Below are 18,245 nucleotides of genomic sequence, written 5' to 3'. Positions count from 1 at the left end.
TGATTTCAAGGTTCCCAGGGCTTGCTCTGCACCTGGCTTCTTGTTTGTGCATAGCTTGTTTTCTTTCTCCCACTGCTTGTTCCCAGGACAGCTTCAACAAACAGGCCTGGGTTGTCCAACCCAGACAGTGGTAACATATGTCCTCGGTCCTTTAAAAATCCCTCTACCTATCCCCCTTTTTCTTTTTGGACAACCCATGTCTGTTTCACAATAGATGTTAAACCTTTCTGCACACAAGAAAATAAACAGCTAAAACCTGAGAACATTACAACAATGATTATAACAAAGCGTATTCCTTCCATCAATAACGTCTTTAACCAACCTGTTATCCCCAATCCTCTCAACCATTCATCGAAGGGATTATCATCAGCAAGAATATGCTTCATGTTTCCCTGCAGTCGTGACAACTTCTTGTGCATCGATACAGAATGATCGGAAGGGTTCATACAACACATCCCTTCAAAATCCTCACAACTGTGTCCATGTGCTAATAAGAAAAAATCTATTGCAGCTCTATTTTGTAACATAGCATGCCTAACACTACATACATCAAGCAATAATGAACTTAAAATCTGCGATGTAAGATTAAATTGTTTCTCTCCCCAGCACGCTAACCTTCGTATATTCTTAGCATCTAATGCAGCCATTGCCCCCGGCATAAGTATGGAGGCTAGGACATTTGCTGTTACAGACTGTAGATCGACTCGGTCATTACATGTTTCATCAAAGGTGTGCAGTGCCCTCCGTGATCTATGAGATTGTTGAGTCATTTTTAATGTCTTTCATATGTGGAGCAAAGTCAAACACCCTAAATAACATGGTCCACCGACAGGATACAAAGGAATCCCTGGCCACGCTCTGTCCCTACATATCAGAAAGACTCGCGGTGGCAACTGATAACTCCCCGATACATCTATATGGAAACCCCCCGTTTTCAATTCACCCCAAACAGATGAACTGGTTAGATTTTGAAACCCTGTATAAAACCCCTGTTCACCTTGATGTGTAAGCCATAACTGCCACAGGTCACCAAACCAAATTACTCCAGTGTCATTCACGGGTTGAAGTGGTGATGACATGTGGGTACAGTCTGCCATACCGGTTGCAGTTACACTAACATATTCAACAGGTACAACACTAGCCAATAGGTCTAACTCCTGTGAAGGTAAATGATGGGGCTGATTTAAATTCTCAATAACCGTCTTCTGCCATGCTGCATTACGCATAGAAGGCCAAACATATTGCCCATTTGGACTCATACATGTACCATTCTGACTGGAAGTCAGATCCACTGTTTTAACATTCCAAAAACCATCAAAATTTGTTTCATTCTCTTGCAGGGGAATACCAATTAAACAAGTTCTAAAGGGGTTGTCTGCTTGTTGCAGACTTAAACAAAAGTCTGTTACTCCCATGATATTTGCGCATGTCACCCATATGTTTGTCCTAGGCAAGATGTCAAAAATACTTTGGCCAATGGGTAAAAAATTCTTCAAGACCGTAAACCAAGTCCACCACTTAAACATGTTTAGTCCTACAATTTCCACCTTTTTTTTTTTTTTTTCACATTCCACCCCACAAATCTGTGCTTTCACAGATTCTGATGATGTATGCTGTCTCCAATCAGCACGGTATTACATTAGTCGTATGCTTTCCCTTGCTTCATGCCCGGTTACTAATCAAACACATACACTCTTTACACCATTTACATTTAAGCTTTGGCTTACAGAACCGTTTTACCCCACAGAGCATACATTGGCACAATACCCGTGGGTTACATCCCTTACAACATAGACAGTTTATTCCATCTGCTCGCTCTGAGTCTTCTCTTCCGTCTTCTGATCTTGACATACAGGTCGCACAAACTTGCTAGGGACCCATATAGGTCCTTTATCTGTGGAGATACAAAAATAACCTCTACCGATAAATAACACCGGATTAGGTCCTTCCCATATGCCTGAAGCCATATTTTTATACAGAACATTCAAACCAGGAACTGTAGTTGTTTGGTTCCCTCGCGCTGTTTGGTGATGTATAACAACAGGTGGTCCCTCTCTACCCTCCGTAAGGGAGAGACAGTTTAAGGTAAACACCTTAGTCAACCGTCTAGTTACATCTATGTCCTGTGATACTTTCTGTCTCTGAAGATAATCCTTCAGGGTACGGTTTGCCCTTTCAACAACTGCTTGCCCCGTTGGGGAGTGAGGAATCCCTTTAATGTGTTTAATTCCCCAAGTTGTCAATAAGCCTAGTGACTCGTTGACTACTATACGCTGGACCATTGTCTGTCTTTATTTCTACAGGTGCTCCCATGACAGCCAAACAAGACATTAAGTGTCTCTCCACATATAATGCCTTTTCACCGGTTTGTGCAGTGGCCCATATAAAATGAGAACAGGTGTCAATTGTGACATGCACATACTTAAGCTACCCAAAGTCAGGTACATGTGTTACATCCATTTGCCAAACCTGAAGTGCCTTCAGACCTTTTGGGTTAGTGCCCACCCCTGAACCAGGTCCATGATGACTACATTGAGGACAGGAGCGGACAATACCCTTTGCATCTGCTATGGGTATTTGATACTGTCGATGTAAAGACTTTGCATTCTGATGAAACATCTCGTGGCTGTTACGAGCTTCTTCAAACTTATTTGTTGGAGGAGTTATTGCCAGACAGCTGACTGCTTCATCAGCTCTAACATTACCTTCGCCCAACCCAATGGTCCACTGATGACTTCTAATATGCATAATACAAAATTCATGTTTTCTCTGTCGAAGAGTACTATGCAGTTGTATAAACATTTCACCAAGATGTTGGTTCTTTGTCTCTCTCAACAAGGCATCTTCAATGCGCTGTACTACACCAACTACGTACAATGAGTCTGATACTATGTTTACAGGTGTATTGTTCCAGCTTCCCACTGCCCAATACACTGCTTTCAGTTCTAAGGTTTGAAGGTTGTCCCGTGGTTCACCGGTGATCACTTGTTTCTGCCACTAATTATCGGATTGCCAAACACACGCAGCCTTCTTCATCTTTCGTCCTGCATCTGTAAACACTGTTGGCCCGTCAACTGGTCTTTTTGAGCATAACGGTCTCACAATCCACTGATAATGTTCTAACGTCTTCCAGAGAGGTCCTTTTGGCCGGTTGTTGTGTACAACATCTGTATAGCCCATCAAGGCTTCCTGTATGGCTGTTGAATGTCTCAGAAGCCACTCATAATCATCACCACGGACTGGAATACTGATAACTGCCAGTTCAGTCCCATCAATTTCAACCATCCTGTCTCTTCCTTTTCTCACCAAGGCTGCTACTGCTTCAGGGCGACTTAAAATACGATGTCTGGGTTGCAATGGCAAAAACAACCACTCTAAAACGATCGCCGTATTTTCCCCCTTTTTCTTTTGCCATTGCAAAATAAGGGCAAAAGGTGAAGTGGCAACATTACAAACCAAAAAAGATAACGGATGATTCGCCATTTGGCGACCACACCAGCCAGTCTGAATCTTGCGGGACACAACTTCTAGGGCAGCCCGCTGCTCTGGTGAACAAGTTCGAGGACTGTTGGCTTCGGTGCCATGCAACAAGGATCGGAACGGTTGCAAATCATCGTTAGTGAGTCTCTTTGTACGTCATCAGGGTGTAAGGGAATCGTGAAAAAAACAGTCTTTCAAGTCTATCACAACAATTTGCCAAATCTGAGGGATCATCATAAAAGGTGGAAGAGCAGGTTGCAACACTCCCATCGCTAAAATCTGATCATTAACCTTCCAAAAATCATGTCCCATTTATGTGCATCAAGATTATTAATCAGTACTGGACAAGCTAATGAGCTTGTCACCTGCCAATCACCCTCCAAAACAGCATCATGAATAACACCAGACCAACGCTGTAGAATTGGATCCTTTCTCCAGTTCAGCATCGGTGGGGTAGTTGGGCTAACTGGAGGAATTACAGGTATTGAAGTAGTAGGCAGGTTCATTTTGACTCGCTTTACCAGGTTTCTTAATTTATCTATTACCTCCTGTAAGGATTTCTCTGTATTGTTATCACAAGGCTTCTCCCCGCCTTCCTCCTCAGACCCGTCCGATGACGTTCCAGGCCGAGGGGGTACATCACCGCACGGCGCTGCTGCCCGCCCTGACGTGATTGGTGCAGCAGGACTCGCTGCCCTGCCCTCCGGGGGGGCCCGGCCACCTCTTCGGGGTTCGGCTCAGTTACCGCAGGCTCCCGAGGAGGAGCTTTCGGTTTGTCCGCTGTCTTATCTAAAAGCTCCAGCACTGTTGAACACGCAGGGGCGGACATACCCTTCACAGGACGAGTATGCCCAACTCTGAAAAATGTAGCCAAGAGAGAAGGCTTAGGTGAATCACCCTTCTGCTCTGTTGGCTTTTCTACCACCTCTCCCCCCAACGCTTCTATGGCTGCCGCCGCTACTTTTTTTTTCCGCCTTGATAGTTTCCAGAGTGTTAACTATCGACCGCCACGTAGCTCCTAACGCTTTAGCTTCTTTTCCTTCTTTGCCTCCCTCGATCGTAGCATCCCAGAGGCAATTTCCCACTTCTCTCCATTCCGCAATACTAAACAATAACACGGGCTCGGGGATCTTACTCTTTTTTCGTGCCCAGCGAACTAAGGTCTCCACTTCTGTCTCTTTAACGCCCTCCCCTCTCTTAAGGAGGATGGTAGTTAAGAGTTTAATTGCTGCGTCTAATTCCATCGCGGTCTTCTCAGAGCTCCCCCCTCTCACAGAAACGATATCAGCAGAGAAGCCCCGCCGCATTCGTTGCGGTCTTTGGTAGTGCCCCCCCCCTCTCACAGAGAGGGAATCAGCGGGTAGCCCCGCTGCTATGTACTGTCGCGGTCTTCCTTAGTGCCCCCCCCTCACAGAGAGAAATTTAGCGGAGAGCCCCGCCGCGATTTACTCTACGCGGTCTTACCACCGGCGGGGGTGCGATCTGCAGCTCCACACCGAACTCTGGACTCCACTTTTCGCCTTCCAGGTTCCGCCTGCCTCTGACCTCCAGCTCCCTAATCGGACAGCTTCCCTTCGGGTCCAATACACGGAGACTGCCACATTTAAGCGAACAGCATTTAAGCTAAACCGCATTTAAGCGAATAAATGGGTCCCTGTTTGGGCACCAGACGAAGAGAGTCCCCCATGGAGAGTCGGCCAAGTCACGACAATCACACCAATATGGCTACATGCCGTGCTCACTTCATTAAACAAACAGGTCATATTTATAATTTAAACTGACCGCTCACTCGACTTTACACACAGGTGATTGGATAAAAGTCTCTGGGCCACGTGGGGTGTCGCTGACTGGTGGGCATGCTGCAGGCGCCTGACCAGAGTGTGCCGATGAGAGTGTGATGATTTCGCAGTCCTCGGTCCTTTAAAAATCCCTCTACACTCCCCCTCTGTGGGCAGTGAGTGGGGCACCCAGGAACACCCATCCCAGGGATGGGCACCCTGGGATGGCCTCCCCAAGGGTGATGTGCACCCCCGGGGTTGGGCAGCCATAAGGATGGGCACCCCCATGGTGATGGGCACCCCCAGGGCTGGACACCCCCGGGGTGACGGGTACTCCCAGGGTTGGGCATCTACATGGATGAGTCCCCCCAATCCGTGCCAAGTGCCCCCCGAGCGGTGGTGCCCACCCCGTGCCCTTTTGTAGAACAGCTGCAGGCGCTGCAGGTAGAGCTGGCTGAGCTGCAGGCAGTGCAGGCCGCAGAGCTGGGAAAGCTGGAGCAAGCGCTGGAGCTGGCGCGGGCAGAGCGGGCAGCAGAGGTGGCAGTGGTGAGGCAGCAGGCAGCAGAGGCTGCCCAGCTCCAGGAGGAGGTGGCCAGGCTGAAGGCAGATCTGCAGCACACGCTGCAGCTCTGCGCCCAGTACCAGCTGGAAGCCACCACGCTGCAGATCAACACTCGCCGGAGGGACCAGCAGCACCAGGACATCACTGCCCAGGTGGCACAGCTCCAAGGTACTGCAGCATGGCAGGGAGGAGGCTATGGCACGGTGGGATGGTGGGCATGGCACTGAATAATGGGCCATATATGATTTATTTAAAGAACAGTGTGCTCATGTTTATCTGAGGAGACCCTTATTGTTGACTTGAGGATGTACTAAATCCTTAAATGGGTGACATAGGGAGTGTACTAATTGTCCAGGCACAAGATATGTTAATGTTGTTAACTTGAAGATATACTAAATCCTTGAATGGAAGTGTGCTAGTTGTCCAGGCACGACATATGTTAATGTGTTCCCGCGAAGTTAATGAATAGACATGAGTGACTTGTATAAAGAGGGGTCTGAAAGGTTCCCTTGGCGTGCATGACTTTGGTGGAGCGATCCCCCATGCACCCAGCACTGCCGAATAAAGATGACCTCCGCTCGCCTGAATATTGGTGTCTGACTCTTCAACTCAGCACAGTGGGATGGCAACTGCAGTAGGCTGGTGAGCATGGTACAGTGGGTTGGTGGCCATGGCATGATAGATTGGTGGCCATAATGCAGTGGGACGGTGGGCATGGCATGGTGGTCATGGCATGGTGGGATAGTGACCACAGTGTGGCAGGGTGGTGGCGGGACACTGCAGCACAGGGTGCTGTGAGGCTGAGGTAGGGGTGCCATGCGGAGGAGCTACACAAGCTGCAGGTGGAGAAGGAGGCACTGGGCAAGGAGCATCAGGCACTGCAGGAGTGACACTGCTGCCTCTGCTGACAGCTCCGCAGGTGCCACTGGTACCACCTCACAGGCCCCCCAGGACCTTCATGTCCCCGCCCTTATGCTCTCCTGGACATGGCCCCATACATGGCCCCACTGCCCCCCAGCCATGTCCCCTCTTCCCCACGGCCATGTCCTGTTGCAGCGCAAGCAAGCTATCAGACTGCAATAAGGCTTTACAGTCAGTCAGAGTCTGTTTCACCTTCCTCCAGAGGCCAGACCACACTACTCCTCCTCCATCCAGCCACCCCTCTCCCACACTCCTCAGGGCTATTTAACTAGCTAGCGGAACAAGCCACAGCTGCACATCATCCACGTCAATCAACCCACTGCCGTTGAAGAAAGGCCACAGCTGCACATCATCCACGTCAATCAACCCACTACCTTCATTCCTCTACAATTCCCCCGTTTTGTTTTTAACCAAAAAGGCCGTGTTGATGATCCGCTGCAGGGCCCTTGTACAGTCACATTAGAATGCCCAAGGAACCGTGCGCTCAATTTATTACTGTGGTGACATCCAATCTGGCGATCCCAGTGACATCCAATCCGGTGATCCCTGTTATTCAGGCTGCGAGTTCACTGCATAAACTGGGCTTGTTGTGGAGGTTCCTGGAGGTTCCTCCCTGCGTTCCTGCCCCCATTTCCTGCCCTCTGTTGCCACCTTGATCTACGTTGTTTGGCAAAATGCCCTGGTCTGTTACATCCATGGCACACCAGACCTGAGCCATCAGCCCTTCCCAGTCTCCATCTCTTTGGGCAGTCCTTCTTTAGGTGGCCTTCTTGCCCACATGTGTAACAGCAACAGACCGATGCGAGGTCCCTGTGAGTGGTCTCTGCAAGGGTTCCCAGTGAGGTGTCCCTGTGAGGGGATCCTGCGAAGGGCTCTTATGAGGGGATCCTGTGAGGGGATCTTGTGAGGTATCCCTGTGAGGAGATCCATCAGAGGGCCCCTGTGAGGGGATTCTGTGAGGTTTCTCTGTGAGGGGGTCCTGTGAGGTGTCCCTGCGAGGGGATCCTACAAAGGGCCCCTATGAGGGGATTGTGTGAGGTTTCCCTGTGAGGTGTCCGTGTGAGGGCATCCTGTGAGGGGTCCCTGTGAGGGGATCCTGCGAAGGGCCCCTCTGAGGGTGTTACTGAAATCTGGGAATGAAGAACTTATCAACACCAATGTGATGTAGATAAGCAGACACTTCTTTATTGATGGCCAGGTGCGTGAGTGAGTCCTCTCACGATCAACGCACACCATGGTTCAAAATCATACATCTAGGACTTACTCATACATATTCATTAAGTATTCATGCATAATCATGATATTTCCCAAAAATCATTAACATACTCTCCTCCCATATCCGATTCTGCGCAGTAAAGGTTAGAAAAGTCTAGAAATGGGTCTGGGGTACGATTTGGGTAGGTGGTATATGAGTCGGTGGTCGCAGTCTCCCCCTGCCAGAATTACCTTTTACTAAAGTTCACGGTTTCTTGGCAGGTAACTACAAGTTGTTCCAGTCGACTCTCCCCAGTTCCCATTAGTTCTATATTCTGACATTTCAATACACTTCCTACATACGGAAGACTAGTCAAATACAAAGAAACCTGTAAAATCCCAAACTTGTTACCTAAGTTTTAAACAATAATTCTAGTCCGTTCTTCTGGCCTTGGTACAGGGCTGTACAAAGGATTTCATATAAGCTTTTGCTGTGCAACTACAAGTTTCATTAAAATATATTTCTTATTCCAAATTATTTTATAAAATCAAATAAAGTCAATTAATTCTAACTTATTAGCAGATCTGTAACATTTCCCCTTTGAAAGTGTTGAAAATTATTATTTCAATACTTTCATATTATTTACATAACATTTGTTTCAGCATATTTTGGTGATGGACTATACCTTGGTGGACTAGTTGGTACTTCTCTCATGATCATGTGATTGACCGCAATTCTATTGGTAAACTGTTTCTTCAAACAAGCATATATTAGCATGATCATCAGAAAGACAATCAGTAACAGAAACAGTTTTGATTATGGATTGTATCCAAGAGCTCAAATTCCATCCCAATTTGCTAAAAATTTTCCCCAGCCAGTCTTCTGACATATCTTCTCGAATTGATTCTGTTTCTTTTTCAATTTTACCTAATAGGTCCAGATCATGTTCCACATCTTGAGTGACATTTAGAATTTGAATGCAACAGTGGTCTAGTCTACCCTTGAGATATCCGCATACTCCATGTTCTTTAAGTAAAAGCATATCTAATGCCATTCTATTTTATAAAGTCATTCTGGAGGTCGCCTGCAATTGTATGTTCAATTGTGTGGTGCGAGAGGGAAGGGCTTCTGGCCATCCTGTAAAAGTATCAACCCCTACCAGGATGTACCAGTACCCATTTTGTCTAGGTAACTCTGAAAAATCTACTTGCCAATAATCTCCAAGCTCTGTACCAGATTTCAATCTACCCATTTGAACCTTTTTCTTAATCACTGGATTGTTTTTTAAACATACTTCACATTTTGCAGTTACCATTTTAGCGATTCCCAACATTTTAACTGATACTATTTGTTTCCGTAAAGAAGTTACTAAGGCTTCTGCCCCGCAGTGACATTCCTGATTTCTTGTTTGAATTATCTCTCTCTTCAGAAGAGGTGGAATTACTACCTGTCCGTTATGAGTTATCCATCACCCAGCTAGTTTTTTCTTAGCATTTAATAACTGACCTAATTTGTCATCTTCTTCTGAATATCTTGGTTTCTCCCTGGGAAGGGTTACTGTTTTAGAAGGAATGATTGCCATCTGTAATGCTTGTTTCTTTGCTACCTTTCTTGCTGTTTTATCAGCCAAATTGTTTCCAACAATTATTTTTGTGTTCCCAATTTGATGTGCCTTACAGCGCATGATTGCTACTTGATCTGGTTTCTGAACTGCTTGCAATAATTGTAAAATTTCCTTTTGATGCTTAATGTTTGATCCTTGAGAGGACAATAGCCCTCTTTCTTTCCACAAAGCCCCATGGACATGCACTACCCCAAAGGCATATTTTGAATCTGTCCAGATATTTACTTTCTTGTCTTTACTTAATTCTAGGGCTCGAATCAAAGCAATAAGTTCCGCTTTCTGGGCTGATGTGGTACTTGCCAATGCTCCTGCTTCTATAACAGTGGTATTTCTTGTTACCGCATATCCAGCGTATCAGACTCCTTGCTCCATAAAGCTGTTTCCATCAGTATACAATTCCCAGTCTGATTGTTCCAATGGTACATCCTTCAGACCTTCATGACTGGAATATACATACTCAATGGTAGCCAAGCAGTCATGTTCCAGTTGTCCTTCTTCCTGTATGGAACTTAAAAACACTGCAGGATTTACCAGGTTAGTTGTCTTTAGAATCACATCATCTTGTTCAGTCAATACCACCTAGTACTTCATCATTCGGCTGGGAGACAGCCAATGCCCCCCCTTTTGTTCTAAAACAGTTATCACCATGTGTGGAACATAGACTGTTATTGTTCTTCCCAAAGTCAATTTCCGAGCTTCTTGTATGAGCATCACTGTTGCTGCCACTGCTCGAAGGCAGTTTGGCCACCCTCTACTCACTGTGTCCATGTGTTTGGAGAAGTATCCGGCTGGTCGTTTCCAGCTTCCTATCTTCTGAGTTAACACCCCCAGTGCAAGATGTTGCCTTTCATGAACAAACAACTGAAAATCTTCCGTTAAATCCGGAAGTCCCAAAGCAGGTGCAGACATTAAAGCATGTTTTAACTCTACAAAAGCCTTTTGCTATTGTGGGCCCCATACCAAGGGAGAAGTCTTTTGGGCCTCATATAGCGGTTTAGCTATTAGCCCATAGTTCATAATTCAAAGGCGACACCACCATGTCATTCCCAAAAACGCTCTGAGTTCACAAGTATTTCTCGGCTCAGGTATACTGCAGATGGTTTCTTTGTGATCTTTTCCTAATTGTCGCTGCCCTTTTGAAATTTCAAAGCCCAGATATATCACAGTCTGGCAGGCTATTTGGGCTTTCCTCCTGGTTACCTTGTACCCATTTAGTCCAAGAAAATTAAAGAGGTCAATAGTTACCTGTATACAAGTAAACCTTTCTTCTGTAGCAATCAGTATGTCATCCACATATTGTAAAAGTAAATGTCCAGGCCTTGGTTTGTCCTGTTTCCAGATCTCAAGTTCCTTTGCTAACTGATTTCCAAAAATAGTTGGACTGTTTTTAAATCCTTGGGGTAATCTGGTCCATGTCAGCTGCATCTTTTGCCCGGTTTGTGGATTTTCCCATTCAAAAGCAAACAGTTTTCTGCTTTCCTTTTCCAAAGGTATACAAAAGAATGCATCTTTCAAATCAAGCACTCTAAACCACCGATAAGTCTCATTTAATGCTGTTAACAATGTATAAGGATTTGCTACTACAGGATAAATATCCTTAACTATTTGATTTACTGCTCTCAGGTCTTGCACTAACCTATATTCACTCGAGGGTTTTCTGACTGGTAGAATAGGAATATTATACTCAGATTCACATTCTTCCAAAATTTTGTACTCCAGAAATTTATTAATCAATTTCTTTAGTTCCTGTCTAACTTCTGGTTTGATTGGATATTGCTTATTTTTTACTGTCCCTGCTCCTTCCTTTAAGTTTATTTTGACAGGCTCTGCTAGTTTTGATTTACCAGGAATATCTGTTTCCCATATTGTAGGATCACTGCCTAATCCACCTCTGGTGGGATTTCCTGCTCCTTTACCTTTTCTTGTACCATCAAGATTTCTCCCGTTTTTGACTCAGGTATTTTCAAGAAAAATTCTCCTTCCTCAAAAACAATTTGTGCATTTAATTTGGATAACAAATCCCTTCCTAACAAGGGTATCGGACATTCTGGTACATAAAAGAATTCATGTGTAATTATTTTATTTCCAAATTTCAAATCCAGGGGTTGCAGAAATGGCCTGTTTTTTTCTTTCCCTGTTGTTCCTATTATATTGGCTGGTTTTCCTCCAATTTTTCCTTTACAGGTATTTAATACCAAAAATGTCGCTCCTGTATCCACTAAAAATTTAACTTCTTTTTCTCCCAGCTTAATTATAACCAGAGGCTCAGCTGGGTTCCCCTCCGGTCCCCTTCAATCATTTAAAACCAATACTTTGGCTATCTCCTGCTGAACATTTCTATTTTTGGGACAATCCCTTTTCCAGTGTCCTTCCTCCCTACACAAGGCACACTGATTTATTCCTAAGGGGGTATTAAAATTCCGATTACCACAGTTCATACATCCTCCCCTTCCACTGAGCCCTCATCCTCTTCCTCTGCCTCTTCCTCTGCCTGCCATCTCTGTCATTATTGCCAGTAATCTACTTTCCGGTTTTTATTTCCTTTTTTTCTCTGTCATTATATACTTTCCATGCTGCCTCCAGCATTTTATTCAAACTTCTTGAATCCTCTCCCTCAAGTTTCTGGAGTTCCTTTCTTATATCTGGTGCCGACTGGCTCATAAAAATCAAAGCAAATTGTATCTGAGCTGCCTCTGTCTCCATTCTCAGATCAGTATATTTTCTGGCAGCTTCCTTCAGTCTCTCCAGAAATGTTGAGGGAGATTCATTCTTATCTTGTCTCACTTCATATAATTTAGACCAATCCAAAGATTTAGGCATGGCATGTTTAACTCCATATAAAATCCACTTCTGATACCATCTGAGTCTTTCCCTATGTGCCACATTATTTGGATCCCACTGCGGATCCCCAGATGGAAAATTCTGCTCTATTGTTCCACCTGTTATTCCGCTCATCACATCCAACTCTGCCTGTGCTTTGCCAGCTTTTAATACCATTTGCTTCTCTGTATCATCTAACAAATTATCCAGGATCACCTGTAAATTACTCCAGTCTGGATTCTGCATTTGGATTATAGTATCTACCACCCTACCCACTTTTTCAGGATCTTCTCTATAAGTTCCTGCTGCCTGTTTCCAAGCCATCAAATCCATAACTGAAAAAGGTACTTTCACATATACCGGTCCATCACTACCAACTCACTGTCGCAGGGGAGCTATTGTTTGTGTCTGCTGCCGAGTTCTCTGTGAAACAGGAGTATGAATTACAATCTCAGATAATCTCTCCTCCACATCTTCTACTCCACTGCTATCTGGTTCATCCGCCTGTTCTCCTGCCCTAGATTCTCGATCCTGATTCCTTTCTCTCGTAGGAGGGGATATATCTAATTCCGGTCCATCATCGATTTCAGAAACAATTCTCTTTTTTAAACAACCTTTCCCGATCTCACAAGTTGAACAACACTTTTTCACTTTCTTATTATCAGCAGTTATAGCCATCATCAAATTATCTCCAACAGTTAACTTGCATTCATCCTGCCAGTCTTTTCTCTGTCTTAAGTAAAAGAACAAATCTACATATGGCATTTCACTCCATTTCCCTTCTCTTTTACAGTACAGCATTAACTGCAGAATAGTGTTATAATTCAGTGTCCCATTTGTGGGCCATTTTTCCTGATCATCCAATATATACAGAGGCCACCAATTATTACAATACTCAATCATCTGGTTCTTTGGCAAATCATCATATAAATCTCCCCAACATGCCAACAAACATCCCGATGGAGAATTTTTTGGGATTTTGTCATTTACAGTAAGATTACCCATGCTTTTACTTTTAAACAACCGAGTTAACTTAGATGCCATGGTATAATTACTTACAGTACAATACACAATTATTCAACTCTGTCACTCCGATCTGTGGATCCAAACTCCACACTCGCTTTCATGCTCAGTTGCACGTCTCACCCTTACAACCACAATCACACTTTTCCACAATTGTTACTTTGAACAAAGGTATGTAACACAATATTATACACTTCTTAGTTTTCTTCTCAATACACGACCAAAGTAAACACTTCCAAAAAAACCCCACCTTCTAACTTCTTGTCAGAGGCGCTACCTTAGAGAACACTACAGCATATAGGTTCTCTTGTCTACACGATTGTCCAACCCTGCAATAGCTTTTGCTTATGTCTTACGGGCAGACGCCTAGGCTTCTATTTCCACAAGGATCCTTTTAGTCCAACCCTGCGCAGCTTTCACCGCGACTGACAGGCAGACCTACTCAGTGGGACTCGAACCCACTGGTGGGACTCTAACCCACTCACTATAGTACACTTATTATAGTGGGACTCTAACCCACTTCCTCCAGTGCACTTACTTTAGTGGGACTCTAACCCACTTACTACAATTACAAAAAAAGAAGTGTCTTACCAAATTCCAAGGAACATCGCAAAGAGCCTTACAGATCGGGGATCGATGGGTATCCCCGAGAAATCCTTGGTGCCAGCTGGAACCAGTCAGGTCCCCGACTCCTCCGGTCTCCTTCAGTGAGGTCCCACCTGGGGTGCCAAAAACTGTTACCGAAATCTCGGAATGAAGAACTTATCAACACCAATGTGATGTAGATAAGCAGACACTTCTTTACTGGTGGCTGGGTGCGTGAGTGAGTCCTCTCACGATCAACGCACACCATGGTTCAAAATCATACACCTTATCTAGGACTTACTCATACACATTCATTACGTATTCATGCATAAACATAGTATTTCCCGAAAATCATTAACATACTCTCCTCCCATATCCGATTCTGCACAGTAAAGGTTAGAAAGGTCTGGAAATGGGTCTGGTGTATTATTCGGGTAGGTGGTACATGAGTCGGTGGTCGCATTGTCCCCTGCCGGAGTTACCTTTCACTTAAGGTAACTGTTTCTTGGCAGGTAACTACAAGTTGCTTCACTCGACTCTCCCCAGTTCCCATTAATTCTCATTTTGACATTTTAGTACATTCTCCTAGGTTACATATAAACAATCATCTTGAATCTTAAGTAAGTCTGTTATCTAAGTTCTAAACATTCCTACTAGGTGATTCTGACCAATTCCTTCGGCCTTGGTACGGGGTTATACAGAGGATTTCATAGCAGCTATTGCTGTACAAATACAAGTTTCATTAAAATATTTCTTATAACTCTATATTCCTATTAAAATAGCTCTATAAAATCAAATGTGGTTAATTAATCTAACTTATTAGCAAATCTGCAACAAGATGGGGTGCCTAGGACAGGGTGCTGCAGTCCAGGGGGAGTCTGGGGCAGGGCATCGGCTCCAGGCGAGGGCCCAAGGCAGGAAGGACATCGGGTCCGGCAGGGGCCTGGGGGAGTCCCGGGCAGAGTAACAGGGATCCTGAGATAGGATGGGGGAGTCTGGGGAGGGGTCTAGGTCAGGATAATGGGGATCCTAGGGAGGTCTGAGGCAGGATACTGGGGGTGGGGTGGGGGCCTGGGGCAGGATACGAGGGTCTGCGGTGGGGTCCTTGCCAGGACACCAGGGTCCAGGGGAATCCTGAAGGAGTCTGGGGCAGGATACTGGGGCCCCGGGGGGGTCTAGGGCAGGATACTGGGGCCCGGAGGGGGAGTCCTGGGCGGGGAGTGGGTCCAGAGCAGGACACCGGCACCAGGAGCTCCGGGGGCGCTATGCCGGGGCCCCACGCTCCCTCACTGCACGGCGTGCTGCGCATGCGCGACGCGCGGCCGCACCAAGCGCGGGGGTGGGGCCAGAGCGGCGGGGCGGGGCCATGGGGCGGGGCGGGGCCAGCGGGGCAGGGGCGGAGCTCGAAGGCACGGCTTGGGCGGGGCGACAGCGCAGCTGCCCGGGCGATGGTAGGCGGGGCTAAAGGAGGGGGCGTGTCCTGCGCGGCGGCGCATGCGTAGCGGCCACCGGTATCGGCGAGCCGGGTGCCGGTGCCGCCATGTCGGGCCGCGGGAAGCTGATCGCGGTGCTGGGGGATGAGGACACGGTGACCGGGTTCCTGCTGGGCGGCGTGGGCGAGCTGGACAAGCACCGGAAGCCCAACTTCCTGGTGGTGGAAAAGGAGACCAGCCTGGCCGAGATCGAGGAGACTTTCCGGTAGGCCCTGCGGCGGGGGGGGGGAGGGGGACCGCGGGGCCGGGCGGGAGGGCCAGGAATGGGGGGGGTCCTGGGGCCTAGGGTGGGTCCCAGGGGTGGAGGAGGTCTGGGGGTTGGGGAAGGTTCCCGGGGGATGGGATGTCCCGGGAGTGAGGGAGGCCAGCGACACGGGGTGGGTCCCGGCCAGGAGTCCCCGGTAGGGAGGAGGGGTCTGGAGCGGGACAGGGGGTCTCAGCAGTCCTTGGAGGGGGGGTCGGTGTCTCAGGGGTCCCTGTCAGGAGTCTGGTGCGAGGTGGGGGCGAAACCCCGGAGCCCTGGGGGTGGGGGGGAATGAATCACGGGGGTGCCTGGGGAGCCCAGTCCCTGACCCTCCCTTCCCGTCCCCAGGAGCTTCCTGAACCGGGAGGACATCGGGATCATCCTGATCAGCCAGTGCCTGGCAGAGCTGATCCGGCATGCAGTGGAGGCGCACGCCCGGCCCCTGCCCGCCATCCTGGAGATCCCCTCCAAGGAGCACCCCTACGACCCTGCCAAGGACTCTGTCCTGCGCCGTGCCCGCGGTGTCTTCAGCCCCGAAGACCTGCGCTAGGGACCCCTATGACACCACCCACCCACTCCGGGGTGCTGCTTAGGGGGGGGTCTGCGGGTGCTGGCACCCCAGCCTGGGGTCCCCACACCACCCCAGCATGCTGCTGAGGGGGTCTGTGGGTGCTGGGGGGGTCCCAGCAGTGCCTGGTGACACTTGCTCAGCTGTCCCGTGACAAGCGCTGGAAGAGGAAGTGGCACTGCAGCCTTGCCTATCGCTGCCGGATCCTGCCGGATCCTTGCCCGCTGTGGCCGGTGAGGGCAAGGAGGACAACCTTGGAGGGATGTTGATGGTGGGGGACACCCCAAGGGCACCAGGCACTTGTGCTGTCACCGTGACCATGACCCGCCCCATTGGCAGCACCCTGGGAAGTGGGGCTGGTATTTATTGAACTCCCCGGTGTGCCCAAATGTCTTTTGTGTCTCCCCCTTCAGTGTCCCCAAGACATGCTGTCACTGTTCACTGCGTGCTGTGCTCTGTGGGTCGCACGGTGGGGCTGTGGGAGCTAACAGCGCCTGGAAGCTCGGTGTCTTCCTGGGAGGGTGAGGGTGGGGGGACTGGCATGTGGCATGGGGACACGCTGTGGGGTGTGGAGGGACAAGAACGGGGCACGTGGGAGGCTGTGGGGCACAGGGGGTGGACAGGCTGTATGTAGGACAAGGACACGCTACGGGGCACAGAGGGAGGACACATGCTATGGGGCACAGCAGGGGTGGAGAGAGTGGTGTGTCTTTAGGACATGCTGTGGGGCATGGGGGGAGGACAGGGACACGCTAGGCACGGGGGGGGGGGGCAGGCCATGGTGTGGGGACATGGGACAGGGCTGTAGTTTGGGGACATGCTGTGGAGGGCAGAGACACGCTATGAGGCAAGTAAGGGGGACATGCTGTGGGACAGGGGGCAGAGGACAGGCCATGGTGTGGGCACTGGAGGGACTGGGATCCCCAGCAGGTGATTCCTCACACACACACCCCCAGCATCCTGCCCCCTAGCCCCAGGGGTATGTACCCCCCAGTTCCCCATGCCCACCCTCCCCCATGTCCCCATCCTCCCCATCCTGCTGGCAGTGGAATCAGGGTGTAGCAGCCCCCTGGGCTGGGGTGTGTGTCATTAGTACCTGGGGAACAGCTTGGGGGCCAGGTCTTCTATGTGTGTGTGTGTGTGTGTGTGTGTTCAGTGGGGACCCCCTCTGTCCCAGGGTGTGGGTCTGGCTATGACTGGGGCGGGGGTGGAAGTCCCCCAAACGCCTGGCTGCCCCCTAAGGTCGGCAGGACAGCACTGCAGTACTGGGCATATATACACATGTGTGGGCACACACATGCATGGCACACGTGTGCAGCTAGTTGCATGTGCAAAGAAAGCAGTTAGCCAATTGCACACATACACGTGCTTGCATGTGCAAATATGCATGCACACACCATGCATGCACACACAGCTGCATGCACAGATGTGCATGCATGCACACACATGCACATACATTCACATGCATGGCCACATGCACGAATACACATACATGTGCATGCAAATGTGCATACACACATTGCACATGCAAATGTGCATGCATGAATGCACACAAATACACAAATCTACACAGACACATACACGTGCACACACATGCACACAGACACACATGTATGCACACCTGTTTGCATGCACACCCCCCAACACACACCTGCCTGCACACCCATGCACCCGGGGGGGGCTGTGGGTGCCCCCGCCCATCCCCACGGCCGGACGTGTTGATCCTCTTTGTCCCCAAAGCAGCTTAGCGCAGCTCAGCACCAGGACGCCCCGACACCCGCCCTTGCACACAGACCCGGGTGTGCACACGGGTGCTCATGCCCTGACCCTGGCCCTTCAGGTGTGCACACGTGTGCCCACGCTTTGACCCCAGCCCTTGCACACGCACCCAGGTGTGCACGTGGGAGCTCATGCTCTGACACCCACCCTTGCACACACACACAAGTGTGCAC

General features: G+C 48.5%; 1 protein-coding gene across 1 annotated transcript; it reads left to right on the top strand.

The window, feature by feature from the left end:
* Window positions 1–15,413: 15,413 nt before the first annotated feature.
* On the top strand, window positions 15,414–16,734 carry ATP6V1F (ATPase H+ transporting V1 subunit F). The gene is made up of 2 exons (XM_037390184.1): window positions 15,414–15,686; window positions 16,074–16,734. The coding sequence occupies exons 1-2, from the start codon at window positions 15,529–15,531 to the stop codon at window positions 16,273–16,275; spliced, it is 360 nt and encodes a 119-aa protein (XP_037246081.1). The 5' UTR covers window positions 15,414–15,528; the 3' UTR covers window positions 16,276–16,734.
* The last annotated feature ends 1,511 nt before the right edge of the window (window positions 16,735–18,245 follow it).

The sequence above is a fragment of the Falco rusticolus genome, chromosome 5, assembly GCF_015220075.1.
Source record: "Falco rusticolus isolate bFalRus1 chromosome 5, bFalRus1.pri, whole genome shotgun sequence".
Lineage (NCBI taxonomy): Eukaryota > Metazoa > Chordata > Aves > Falconiformes > Falconidae > Falco > Falco rusticolus.
Note: the sequence above shows the minus strand (reverse complement) of the source record. Positions and strands in the feature narration are given on the sequence as shown.